The sequence below is a fragment of the Primulina huaijiensis genome, chromosome 1 (genome assembly GCF_012295235.1).
Source record: "Primulina huaijiensis isolate GDHJ02 chromosome 1, ASM1229523v2, whole genome shotgun sequence".
NCBI classification, from domain to species: Eukaryota; Viridiplantae; Streptophyta; class Magnoliopsida; order Lamiales; family Gesneriaceae; genus Primulina; species Primulina huaijiensis.
Window position 1 is genome coordinate 10,282,802 of NC_133306.1, and position 14,991 is coordinate 10,297,792.

The following is a 14,991-nucleotide window of genomic DNA, read 5'->3' on the forward strand; positions in this document are numbered from 1 at the left end:
ACTCTACGTACTGAACCATGGTGAAAGTCATCTTAATAGGCAAGAAGTGCGCTGATTTGGTAAGACGATCAACGATCTCCCAGATGGCATTTGATCCTCTGACTGACTTCGGCAATCCGGTCACAAAGTCCATGGTAACATTCTCCCACTTCCACTCGGGAATGGGAAGAGGCTTGAGCATACCTGCTGGTCTCTGATGCTCAGCTTTCACTAGCTGACATGTCAGACACTCGGCTACAAACCGTCTGATGTCCTTCTTCATACCAGGCCACCAATACAATAGCTGCAGATCTTTGTACATCTTCGTACTCTCAGGATGAATGGAGTACGGTGACATGTGGGCCTCTGATAAAATATCTGCTCGGAGAAAATCACTGCTAGGGACCCACATTCTGTCGCGGTATCTCACAATACCGTCGCTGACTGTATACAGGACACTGCCCTTGGCCTCATCTTTCTGCTTCCACTTTGCCAACTGCTCATCTGCTGACTGACCAGTGCGAATACGGTCTAGAAGAGAGGACTGAATAGTCAAGGTAGATAGACAGGGAACTCTACCTCGAGGATAAGTCTCTAGATCAAACCTCTGCATCTCAAACTGAAGAGGTCTAGAAACCACCAAATGGGACATCACTGCGACTTTCCTGCTCAGTGCATCCGCAACTACATTAGCTTTGTCCGGATGGTAGCTAATGTCACAATCATAGCCTTTCACAAGCTCCAACCATCGTCTCTGACGCATATTCAGCTCTTTCTACATAAAGAAGTACTTGAGGCTCTTGTGGTCGGTAAAGATCTGGCACTTCTCTCTATATAAATAATGCCTCCAGATCTTCAAAGCAAATACAACGGCTGCCAACTCTAGGTCATGGGTAGGGTCATTCTTCTCATGAGTCTTCAACTGATGAGAAGCATATGCTATCACCTTCCCATGCTGCATCAATACTGCGCCTAGACCGAGCTTCGAAGCATCGGTATACAGAACAAACTCGCCGGGCCCTGATGGCAAGGCCAAAACTGGTGCTGAGATAAGAGCTTTCTTCAAAGTATCGAAGCTCTTCTGGCACTCATTGCTCCACACAAATTTCACATTCTTCTTTGTCAATGATGTGAGTGGAACTGCGATAGAGGAGAATCCCTGAATGAACTTCCGATAATATCCTGCTAGCCCAAGAAAACTGCAGATCACTGATGCATTTTGCGGCACATGGGTACCTCGGGGACAGATCGACACCTTCTATGCATGAGCTTCCTAGCCTTGACATAAGGAATAATGCACGGTAAGGGAAAGTACCTGTCCGGCTCGAATAAGAACTGTGTCATTCCAGGCGGTCGGACTAGAACAGATCTCCGCTGGAAGTCAATCAAAACTCTGTTCCGCAATAGCCAATCCATCCCTAGTACGATGTCAAACTCTGGCATCGGCAACACGATCAGATCCGCATAAACGAGGTTGCCATGGAGCTCAAGATCTATGTCTCGGATCACATTGGTAGCTGCCATCTCCTCACCAGAAGGCAATACGACTGAATAGGCTACATCTAGCCCAATGGTCTGGACCTTGAGGAAATTAGCAAAGACCTCCGAAATAAATGAGTGGGTGGCCCCTGAATCTATCAAGGCCTTCGTAGCGGAACCAGATATAAAAATTCTCCCTGAAAGATCGGAACTCTAAGTTGAACCCAATAGTTACACGAACTAAACTTATAGACATGCAAAGGCCAAAGTTCTTCTAACTTAAATTCCCAAAAATAATACTGACTAGAGCATGCAACCCTATCGCAATTCAAGGTTCAAAATCTCAACCCAAAACATTAAATCCCAAATATAAATTTAAAGCTTAAAGGTACTTGTCATAAGCATGGTATCGGGGTTCGTCTCCGCTGCATGGAGAGCAAATACCCTGCCTTGGGTAGGAAGATTCTTCCGGGGGCACTGTTGCAGCATGTGGTCTGAGCTACCACACTTATAACACTTCCCTGAGCCATACATGTATGCTCCAGGATGGCGGCGTTAGCACTTGGGACAGACTGGGTGCTCAAAAGTCCTCGGGACGGCACATCCCTGCTGCTGCTGCTGCTGTGGTCCTCCTCTATTTCTGGGCGGGCCGTGATAAGGCCTCTTATTCTGGTGCTGATGCTGCTGAGGAGGAGGGCGGTGTGGTACCTGGACTGGGCGCTTGCCCTGGCGATCTCTCTCGATATCACGCTGATCCTGCTCTGCGGCTAGAGCTCTGGAGACATCGACCTCATAAGTAGTAGGGTCAGACACCCTAACATCACGGCGCAAGATCGGCCGTAGACCCACAAAGAAATGCATCAACTTGGCTTTAACATCATTCGCGATCAGGGGCACAAAATTACAACCCCTCTCAAACTTACGGATGAACTCCGTAACAGTCAAATCTCCTTGCCTCAGACTCATGAATTCCGTGGTCAACCTGGTGCGCACTTCCTCAGTAAAATATTTGGAGTAGAATACCTCCGTGAAACGCGCCCAACTCAGTGTAGCCAAGTTCAGGGCTACCGATGCTCCTTCCCACCATAAGCGGGCATCTCCTCCGAATAAATAGGTGGCACATCGAACTCTGTCTGCATCTCCAAGCTCCATAAACTCGAAGATAACCTCGAGGGACTTGATCCAGCCCTCGGCAATCATTGGGTCCGATGTCCCTGAAAACTCCTTCGGACGCATCTTCATGAATCTCTCGTAAACAGCCTCGGGCCCTGTCGGCCTGGCTGCCACAGCATTGTTCCCCGCAAACTGCACGAAGAACTGAGTCATCCCAGCTAGCATCTGGGCATTCATGTCAGGTGGAGGGGGTGGAGGTCCGTTCCTCTCCTGCCTCGGCTCCTCTCTGTCCCCCTGGCGAGGTTCATCATCTCTCGATTGCTCAAGAATACGTCTAGGAGGCATACTATTCCATACATAACCCATACGTAACAAACATGCATAATTCCATAATTTATTTAAATTTAAATAAATACTGATCAATTAAAATCTGAACGAAAAAAAAAACATTCCGCGAGATCATGCAGTTACAATAATTCATGCTTTAAATAAAATGCGTAAATGTAAAACTTACAGACCGAAGACGCGACTTCGTGAGCTTCTCGAGGTCAGTAGTAGTACAACCCTTTACAGAACCAAAGCTCTGATACCAGCTATAAAGGCCCGAAACTTCGTGTTTGAAAATTTGCGGAAAATTTAAAATTTTTCTTTTTTTTATAATTAAAATGCCTCCTTCACGAAATAAACTGATGAATCAGGTTTAATGTTTAAAAATAGCAGCGGAAGAAATTATTGCTCACAAAATAACAATTGAAGTAATCCAACAACTGATAAAAATGTTTGAGCATAAAAATGGCAAGTGCTGTAAATGAGGTCCTCGGGTTGCACTATTGCCGACTCGAGCTGGCTCACTAGTCCCCGCCCTCGATCCCGAAATCATCAGTACCTACAACAATCAAGTCTAGTGAGTCTAAAGACTCAGCATGCATATATCGTAAATAACGAGTAAATAATATAATAAAGTTGCATGGGAATAAAAATATCATGTCATGAGGCATAATGTGAAAATAACTTGTCATGAGCAATTATAATACGTGCATAATTGACTAAAAATCATAAAAGAAATGCTTGCTCAATCGAGCTCTGTCATAAAATAACATGTCATAAATTTTCTGTTGAGATTATGTTCTACGCAAGTGGCCCCTGCAGTGAACTGAACTGAACTGACCGATAACTGACGACCGGATGAAGTAATGTTTGTCTGATCAGACTAATGCCACAGTACACTGGGCGAAACTGAACTGAACTGACCGGTACATGGCGACCGGATGAAGTAATAATCCCATGATAATAAAGTAACCACAAGCAATATCACATAAATCTCAAAAAAATGGATATTTTACATTTTTATGCACGTAATATAATTAAATGGCATAATGAAATATCCTGTATTATTTTACCACATGGATTGGATCGTTCTCAAGCTCGCTGTGACTTAAATCTAACATGAAAATTATGCAAATGATTTTCTTGACCAAAATAATTGAATCCAAAACGAGACAATTACGCCCAACGACTTCGTATTTAATCATGACTCCGTGCCAACCCGAACCAACACCGAACCATCATTTAGTCATGATTGAAATACACCTAAAATGACGAAATAATGCTCCAAAAATGATGCAAGTCGAAATTTTGGTGAATGGAGGCCAAAACATGAAACGCTCTTTCGAGAGTCAATTTGGCACATCTCACCGTAAATTCTCGTACGACCTCTAAAATGATCCAAATAACGAACGGAAAAAAACATGACCTTCACAACTTGATGAGGCACTGTCCAGTCAAAGGCCATAGGCTAAAAGCCAACCAAGAACTTGAACGAGCCACTGAACCGAAGCAACAAGTTGCTGTCCAGAAATTCCAGCAACCGCACTAGTGCTTATATTGCTTCGTTTGCGAGACTATTGGCGATTGGGGCTTGAACCACCGACCAGAGCCTCTTCCCAACATCCTAAGGTGTGGCCTGAACCATGGCGAAGGGCCCTAGGCCAACCACAATCCAATCCAACACCTAGGACAACACCAAGCTTCAACCAAGAACACAAAAATCTGTACGGTGATGTTTCTGAAATTTCGTTTTGTTGCTGTCATGCATCATACCAGTGGCCATATGGTTGACCATGGCTTGATCTAGACATCATGGGGTATGGTGTGAACCAGGGCTAAGGGCCAGAAGCCAACCAAGGTCCACCCAAAACCACAAAAACCGAAAGGGAAACATGCAGAATTAAAAAAAAGGTCGCAGGGGGGGCTTGTCTTGTTTGTTTTAAAAACTGATGGGAACGTGAACCAAGACATGAAAGGGCATCTTGGTCACGTCCTAGACATGCTAGGGAAGGGTTCAATCCAGGGTTACAGGCCCAAGAGCCAACCAAGATTCGAACCATCCTTAGACAAGCAAAACAGAATTTTCGAACTCCAATACTGCACTATGGGGAGGTTGCTGTCATTTCGATTTCCAGCAAGCATGGGGGCTGAACTAATGGACCAACATGGTCCTAATCCATCCTAGTACATGCCTAGGAGCAGCCTTGGGAGCCAAGGATCGAACCATACCCTGCAGCGACAGAAACAACCAAAAACGTGAGAGCACAAGGGCAAACCAAAAATCTGCACCTTGGTTTCGAAAATATTTTGTCATGTATTTCGGTTTTACCCTTCAAATTTGTGTACATGCTATGTTTTAAAATAGTAATATGACTTGATTGAAGAGTCAATAAAAATATAAACATGCCTTGGTTTCGTTTTGAGAAAAAAACGAACGAAACGCAACGACGTGGCGCGGAGGAGACGGAGTGATCTTCTTTTCTTGCTTCTAATCGATTTTCCTTCTTGTTTCTAGCTATGAGGCTCACGATTTTTCTCTCAATTCTCTCTGAAATTTTTGAACTGATGGAGAGGGAGGGAATGCTAGGAGTGAGGAAGGGAATTGCAATATAAAAGGGATGGCAAGACCAAGTCTTGCTCTCGTTTGAATTTGAAATGGTTTGATATCAAATATTCTTGGAGGCATTAATGTGGCATGACCGATTCTACATGTCAACAACAAGGTAAGGATAATGGTTTAATATTAATTAATTAAGGGTGATTAATAAATGAAAAGATTATCATGCTAAGGGATTACAAGGAAAGGGTCAAAGGTGAGTTGACAAGGAATTGATTAATCATCTAAGGGGCCGAAAATTAAATAAATAAATGGAGGGGAAATATTGTTTAGTTAGTGTATTTAAAACCTTTAGAGCCTTACCTATTCTTTAAATAATGTAGTGAATTAACACATTAATTATGGATCCTAAATGAACTTATTTCCTAATCACCTCAAGTTACTTAAATAATTCTCTAAACTCCCTTTTAACTTAAATTAACTTACTAGTTAGCTAAAATAAATTTTGGAAATGTTTTCTAAATCTTAAATTTTATCTCAAAACTCCAACTCCAGTCCGGCCTCACTGAAATAACTGAAAAGATAAAAAATTAAAATACTACGTAAAATAATTAAATTTAAATACTCATGCAATAAAAATTATTTTAATTTAAATACTAGAATTATGCATGGCTTATCCGTAATCTGATTTCCGGGTTCTACAGTTCAAGTCCCAAAACTGCGAGTTAGATGCTCCAATCCGCAAGCATGAAACAAGTGCCATTTTTGAAACATTTTTGCTGTTAATGGCTTGCGTGGGTTAGGGCCGGTAGCCATGGCTGGCCAAGGGCCGGTAGCCATGGCTGGGACCCTTCCCTAGCAAGCATAGTACGTGGTCAAGTTGGCCTTAAGTGGCTTGAGCCACGTCCCAAGTCGTTTGGACAGTAACAACGCGAGTGCCGTTCGGTTTCTGTTTTCTGCTTCTTTGCGTGTGTGAGTTGGTTTTCGGTTTTGTGGTGTGGTGTGGATCTTGGTTGGCTTTTTAGACCTTAGCCACGGTTTATACCATACCTCTTGATGTCTAGATCATGCCATGGTCAATCAATGGCCACTGGAACGGTCCATGATAGCAAGAACGATTGCAACAGCCCACGCGCGCAGGTTGGCATCACGGGTGGGAGTCTCGGCTGATTCTTGGTGTGGTGCAAATTGTGGCTGGCCTAGGGCCCTTAGCCATGGTTCAAACCATCCCTTAGGATGTTGGGAAGAGGCTCTAGTTGGTGGTTCAAGCCCCAATGGCCATTAGCCTCGTAAACGACGCAAGGAAACGAAAGCGCTGCTGCTGTATTTTTGGACAGCAAGTTGGTGCTTCGGTTCAGAGGCTCGTTTGAGTTTTTGTTTGGCTTTTAGCCTATGGCCTTGGACTGGACAGTACCTCATCATGTTAGAAAGGTCATGTTTTTGGCCGTTTGTGATTCGGTTAAGTTTAGAGGTCGTACGAGAATTTACGGTGCAATGTGCCAAAGTGACTCTCGAAAGAGCGTTTCATGTTTTGGCCTCCATTCCACAAAATTTCGAGTACTGTGATTTTAGGAACATTATTTCATCATTTTAGGTGTATTTTAATCATGACTAAATGATGGTTCGGTGTTGGTTCGGGTTGGCACGGAGTCATGATTAAATACTAAGTCATTGGGTGTAATTGTCTCGTTTTTGGATTCAATTACAAAGTTTGGTTAAGTTAAATCATTTGCATATATTTTTATGTTAGATTTAAGTCGCAGCGAGCCTGGGAGCGATCCAAACCATTCGGTAAAATTAATACAGGATATTTAATTACGTTATTTAACTATATTACGTGCATAAAAATAGAAAATATTCATTTTGAGATTTATGCGATATTGCTTGTGGTCATTGCACTATCATGGGATTATTACTTCACCCGGTGGTCACTTACCGGTCAGTTCAGTTCTCTACCACCCAGTATACTTTGGCATTAGTCTGATCAGACGCTCATTACTTCACCCGGTGGTCACTTACCGGTCAGGTCCGTTCTCTACCACCCCTTATACTGTGGCAGCAGTCTGATCAGACGCTCATTACTTCACCCGGTGGTCACTTACCGGTTCAGTTCAGTTCAGTTCATGGGACCACTTGCGTATAACATAATCTCAACAGAAAAATTAGTACATGCTATTTTATGACAAGGCTCTACGGAGCAAACATTTACGATTTTCAGTTCATTTATGCACGTATTTACAATTATCCATGATACGATTTTCAGTTCAGTTATGCACGTATTATAATTACTCCTGTCACGATATTTTCACGTTATGCCAGACTCATGATATGTTATTTTTATTTCGCATGCAAAATTTTATTACTTGTTAATTACGATATATGCATGTTGAGTCTTTAGACTCACTAGACTTGATTGTTGTAGGTACTGACGAGGTCGGGACCGAGGACGGGGACCAGTGAGCTAGCTTGGGTCGGCAGTAGTGGAACCCGAGGACCTCATTTTCAGCATTTACTATTTTTATGCTCAAACATTTTTATCTTTGTTGGATTATTTTAAATTATTATTTTGCAAACAAATATTTACTTCCGCTGCTACTTTGAACATTAAACTTTATTTATCTGTTTATTTATGAATGAGGCATTTTAAAGAGAAAATTTTTAAATTTTCCGCAAATTTTCAAAAACGAATTAAGAGTCCGTTCCAAAAAACATTTAAAACATTTAAACTTACATACTTGAGACTTGACGACAGAGCTTTCCGAGACTGGCGGTGGCACAACCCTTCGTAGGAACGTTGCTCTAATACCAACTGAAACGTCTACTACTCGTTTTTCTTTAAAATATATTAGAATTTTTTTTCAAACCCTTGGCTTCGGCCGAATTGTGCTCTCTCTCACACACACACACACACACACACACACACACACATATATATATATATATATATATATATATATTTTGTACCACTTAAAATAAACTCACCAACTAATTATTTGAAAATTCAAAAGAAAGCATTCAAAACATGAAATCGTCAATCAAACCTAAATTTAGCCTTTTTTCAAAATAAAGCATAAACTCTTAAATCTCTCAAAACCTCTCAAAAACATCATAAGTCATAAAATATTTAAAGTAACTTAATTCATAAATATAATTGCGGAAAACTAGCGACGGTCCTCGGGTTGTGTGCACCTTCAGTCCAGCTAGTTCAACCATCAAGTCCTCTATCAAAATCATGTTCACCTACATCGATCACACCTAGTGAATCTATTGACTTAGCAAACCTTAACCATGAGAGCAAGTATTACATATACATTCACAAGCAACAGTGAAAATACTTTTAATCAATATAGTTTTTCATGAACATAAACTTTAAACATTTTCCTTTCATCATATAATTTTTTCTTTTAATCATATACGTAGACTTTTTCTTTTTTATTGAATCCAGATCATTAATTGTAACTTTCGTATCAGCTGTAAATTGATGGATCTATCTACGTATAACTACGGTACCGCATGACAGGGACATCAGCGACACTCTCACCCATCAACTGAGCATTGGCCTTAGATATCATCGTATCATCATATCACTGTATCATCGTATTACTCACAATTAATTCACCTCTTTCAGCTTTTCATATTTTCATCACTTATAAAAATTCATGCATATATAAATCATTTTTTTTAAATCAAGCATGCAACATGTCATTTAGCTTTAACGTTTCATCATAAAATTCGATGAACATTTGAAATAAATATTTTGACATTTATTACAGCATCAAGGCACTACAGGACGTCTAACATTTTTCAGGTGTAAAATGATCGTTTTGCCCATAAAACCCTAACTTTCTCAATTTATCCTTAGACCTTGAAATGACGACCCAAATCCATCCAAACTTAACATAACACCTTAAAATATACCCATAAATATTTCTTAGATGTAAACTTACGATCCTCGACTAATTTCCTAATTCGTATTTAAAACTTAGACGTACGTCACGGTTTTAACCCGAATGGACTCGAAACTTAACCAAACTTGAACCATGACTTATTAACACCTAATCATACCATATACAACCCAAATAAAAACCTTTAAGACCTTTGATTAAGCATAGGGCAGCTGCTGAACTTTCCTTGCCCTAGGTTCGAACCCTAGCTTGACCACCCTACCTATCCTTCGACTCCAGCCCTTAACCACTCGGTCCAGACCCTAGTTGAACATCCTAAGACCTTGAACACACCCTAGGGACCCTACTGGAACGAGCTTACAACAACTAGCATGCCACAGCCACGAAGTCGTCCCCTAACCATGCGTGTGACCTCCCTATAACCCTACGGCCCCTCCTCCTTGCACCAACCTTCCTTCCAGCCAACTAGGACCACCATGCAATCCTCTTAGGACCCCTGGACACAGCCCTTAACCACGACCGAGCCTCCCTCTTCAAGCAACCTCAATGAAAATAACCTAGAACTCTAAAATCCCATATTTTTGTTCATCCTCTTGCCGTAACCTTTCCAGCCCTTAAACATGCATCTCATGACCCTCAAACACGTGGAAAAACATCAACTAGCATGGCATCCCCTTCGTACATCTTCAGCAAGAGTTTTAAAAGATGCAAACTCTATTTTTATCATGTTTATGCCATGAAAAGAAAAATAAAAAAAGTGTATCATGTTTTTCATGCAATCATGTATCAGAACATATAATATGGTGTGAAAGATGAGTAAAAGAAGATTAAGGCGTGCCTTTGAGTTTATTACGCACAAAAAACGACTTGTGAAGCGAGGAACGTTAGTGGAGAGACGAGGGATGCAACCTTACTGATTTTTCCTTCAAATTTCGTGAGTTTCCTCCTCAAAATTTCATGTGATGAGTATGGTTGAGTGCTGATGGAGAGTCCTAGTATTTCCTAGCGTCAGGGGCATGAGTTTGTGTGTATATGTTTAGAGTTTTAGGGCCTTGTTTAATATAAAATAGTTGATACAAGTTTTAAGTCCATTAATCATAGTATATTAAGTCCATTATGCTCATTAGATAGTAATTAAAATATTTTGTTTTTGAAAGTTTATGAAATTATACAAAAATAGATTGCTAAAGTTATTGTTTATAGTTTTTTTTCGTTCATAGTTGCTAAAGATTTATTTTATTATTCTTATTATTAATAGTCTTGAAAACATCAAATTACACATTTTTAAAATAATTTTTCATTTTTACAGGATTGTAAATACATAAACCATGGACCATTCCATGTCAATTATCCATGGGTTGAGAATTACAAACCAAAACAAGATATCATAAAAGAATGCACCACCAAAAGTTGATAAACAATTAAATTAGCTAACACAATATGAACTCCTTCTGGAAACCTAATACCATAAATAAGTTTTTGTTTTTTTTAATTAATTGTACATGAAATCAAGCGAACAAAGCAGGTGGATAAAAGTCAAAAAGTACACAAAACCAACCATATCTAATCTCCTTCTATGTTTCTACATATAAAAAATTGAATAAAAATAACTCCAAGAAAGGCTAACGCAACAAGCAAAAAAGGGGGGGAGCTAATTCCCACCAATCTCTTTGAGTGAAATCTCGATTAGCCAGCGGTGGGGAACTTGCAGCTACCAAATTCTGCAAATATTGAATTAACAATTATTTTTTAGCAATATTCATAATTGTATATTTAATGTACTATATGCAGTAAATAAAATAAGATAACAAATAGGTAATGAAAAAAAAAATTGCTGATTGATCTTTCAATTTATTTAGCCCAATTCGTAATTATAATGAAAAAAAAATTTAATATAAAAATTAATAATTTCTATAAATTGATTTAGATCAAAATTTCGTCTCACAAAGTCAGCTAACATAAAAGTTGAATGTACAAAAATCTAGTGAATAGAATGATAAGATTCTTTTTTCCTTAAATAACGCAACATTATTATTTTATAATTTTTGAAATGGTGATAACATCTATCCGCCTACAACAGATGAGTATTTTATTTATTTCCTATTGAGATAAACTCAACATTTTATTAATTTAGGATTAGTGATCCAACAGGGTGTTACTTTTTTGCAGCCAGTGCGTATATATGTGAAAAAAAAACAGAAAAGTCATCACATATATAGGTAAAATGAAAAGAAATATTGTTTAAAATATATATATCGGAAAAAATGACAAAAGTTTGGACAGAAGAGACGTACTCGGAGACTGAGTAACGACGTAGGCTGCGCCGGAGAAATCGCAGGTCCAACTTCCCCGACCATTTCTCTGGTAGAAGCTGTTGAATGCATACGAGGCGTGTGCCACCAGGTTCTTCGGATTGTAGCAGGCTGCACCTGGCTGAATCGGCCGACAATCTGCGCCTCCTTCACCACAAGCATAATTCAGCGCCGCTTGCAATTTCTTCTCCCCCGCCTGTTCATTAGCCACGCACCACGTCTGCCCCACGGTACTAGTGGAGAAGTCCCCTGGGTCGCCGCCGCTGCTCGGAGGCTTCGCCACCACCTGACTTTTACTTTCGTTGTTCATGCTGAGGCCCTCCACCGTGAGAGGGATATCGTACACTTTTTGCTCATTCGGGTAAAAGAGCCCGTAGTTCTTTTCGGAAGTGGGCCCGGTCTTCTGGTTCTCGTTGAAAAGGGCAAATAAGTAGACGTCGAGTGGCTCATCGGGCCGAAGGGGGGTCCCTCCGCCAGTGAGCACTCTGCGCACCAGGTTCCCGTTGTAAGCAGCCGCGTTTGGTTCACTTGCTCCAACTTCATTTTCGTCACCTTTCGATGGCCACCCTGTTTCAGAAACAACCATCTTGACATCGTTGAATCCTAAAGCATTCATCGCCGCGAAAACGGCGTCGAGTTGGGCTTCGAACAAGCTTTTGTAAACAAGGCCATTTTTCTGGTCTACAACGCCGGAGTTGTTGCGGAACAAGGCGTAATCTAAAGAGATGGTGTCTGTATTAGCCACATACGCGAAAAATGGGTAGGCGTTCACCATTAGGTAGGAACCAGTCTGTTTAAGGAAATTCAACATGGGTTTGATGACAGGCTCGACGAGGTCTGATTTGAATGAACCAGAGGATGAAGGGTATGACGTTTGGAGCGCACTGAGGGCGATTGGGGATGAAACTTTGATGGACGAAGCTACACCATGCTTAACGAGTGAAGCATACACGTTTTTCATGGCTGGCACGAGGAAAACGGTAGTATTTTGTGGATCCACGAAAACTTCATTGCCAACAGCAATGGCCTGGATTTGCGTATTAGGATGGTATGCGAGGATATTGGATTGGACCCACGAGTCCGTAAAAGATTGACCCGCGGCAGCGGAGGCGAGCTTCTCGTTGGGAAGCGCGACAATCACAGAGATGCCGGAACCAGAGAGCGCGGAGAGGACGGTAGAATCTGTGTCATAGAGCTTAACTTTGGTGATACCTTGTCCTCGGAGGAGTTTCACCACTTGGGGCGGCGACGGGAGGTTGTCGGCGATGCGGCCGTAGTTGATTCCTACGGCGCCGGAGTCGCAAAGGCCATATCGTAGAAATGGGAGTATGAATAACAATGAAAAGAGAGAATTGGAGAAGCAAATTGGGAATTCCATACTCTGGATTCGGAGAGAGCGGAGGGTGGAGAGATGTCGTGGTAATGGAGAAGATTTATATAGAGTTCGTGGGGAAACAAGGGCAATGGAGTAGTAGTAGTGGGCAAAATGGGCTTCTAAAAGTGAAAACTCTTTCTTCTTACTTTGTGGTGGAAAAAGTATATTTAATATGAATAAGATTTATTTTTATTTCCTTATTATTTTAGGAAAAATAATATTATTGTTGTCTATACGAATTGTATTGGATACTAACAAAAATATATTTTGGAGAAGAGAATAAAAATAAAATTATAATATTTCGTTTTTGCTTCATATATCCGTTTATATTCATCCGTTTATATTTACTTTAAAATAAAACGATAAATATTTTTTCACATATTGAGTTGACAAATAAAACCGCCAGATGAATAAAAATTGGATTTTTTGCAATATCATCATTAAGAAAAAGTACATTTAATGTTGGCTTAATAGCGTTTGAACGTTTTTATTTTATTTATTGTACTCCCTCGGTTAACGTTAAGGAATAATGTTTATGATTATTAGTTTATGAAATTGTTACATTACGTACAATACACTTCAAACGAAATTAATTAATAACAAATTATTCTTCTTATTTATTATATTCTAAATTTTTCTTAGACTCATTGGAGACATCTGAAACAAAGTTGGCTAACTCACTACGTAAATGGCAAATAGTTGATAATGAATGAATGCCATCATATAGCAAAATATGAACGTTGGACTTGCCAGTCAAACATGTAAATTTGGTTATATTGTATAATAAATGTGGGCCATGTAATGCAATTATTCGATAGAAAATAGTTTACAACGGATAGGATCGATTATGTTGGACAAAATGAATTATAATTGTTTTCTATTTGATGTTGCAAAATAAAATTATTCCATGTTATATTTTTTTAGGTATATCCCATGTTATTTTAACGGGGCTGGAACATATCATTCAGGTCACGTCAAATACACTGCATACAAGATACGACCGTTTTGAGATTTATCCGCTTTCTCACATTCGAGATACAGTTAAATTTTAAAATTTCACAAAATAACTTAATTTTGACAATCAAAATATTATTACACGTCGTATTATTCAATCCATGCATAGGACGTTTAAAGTTATTATCTTTACGTTCTAAAATACCGAACACCAAACTATTATAAATTTTAAACGGAGATAGTCTCTCTTGCAAATCCCTACGAATGATATACTAGATTAACTATCGTTCTTCAATCTCCAAATTAGGTCAATGATCAACTGAGACTTTGTCCAGAACAAGAATGATGGTCGATTTTTTAGAGTTGTGCATTGAGAGAAAAAAATCTAGCATCTTAATATGACATGGTTGTCATATTTATTTTAATCCGATAAGTTCGAATATGAAACAAATATTTTTCGAGCCGACTCGAAAAGCTCGAGAACTGGCTCGGTTCGTTTACACCCCTAATCAAAATTATTAATTAACATTTAATTAGCATATTCTAAATTTACTAATTAAATAATTATGATCTCATTATAATCTTCGGTTGACTATCAGACAGTGTCGATGTGACGAGGATACAAATCTCGTTATTATAATGAAAATTTAAAATTTTGAATATCAATATTTTCCACTAACTCATTTTTACGCTTGCCTATTTTGAATCTCTTTTACCAAACTAAATTAGGCAATTGCACTATCCTAACAAATTTAGCATTCAAGCTAAATTTCACAACTTTCAAATACAGAACATATTTATAAGCTATTTTATAAGTTATCTGTTTGATCTACATCAAACTTACAATCTCCAAGTTCAACTAATATAATTTAGCTATCTAAACGGAAACACATAATTCAATACTTGTGTAACACTCAATGGTTTAGAAATGTCGATAGCTTTGAGTTCTCAACTTTATATAATTCAGGACATCACTTCTCCTTATTCGTG

The 14,991-nt window shown here is 39.5% G+C and overlaps 1 protein-coding gene across 1 annotated transcript; it reads right to left on the reverse strand.

Annotated features, from left to right (window-relative positions):
* Window positions 1-10,801: 10,801 nt before the first annotated feature.
* LOC140981513 (glucan endo-1,3-beta-glucosidase 12-like) lies at window positions 10,802-13,214 on the reverse strand. The gene is made up of 2 exons (XM_073447938.1): window positions 11,655-13,214; window positions 10,802-11,081 (listed from the first exon to the last, which is right to left on the reverse strand). Exons 1-2 carry the CDS (start codon window positions 13,048-13,050, stop codon window positions 11,047-11,049), a joined length of 1,431 nt encoding a protein of 476 aa, XP_073304039.1. The 5' UTR covers window positions 13,051-13,214; the 3' UTR covers window positions 10,802-11,046.
* Window positions 13,215-14,991: the final 1,777 nt, after the last annotated feature.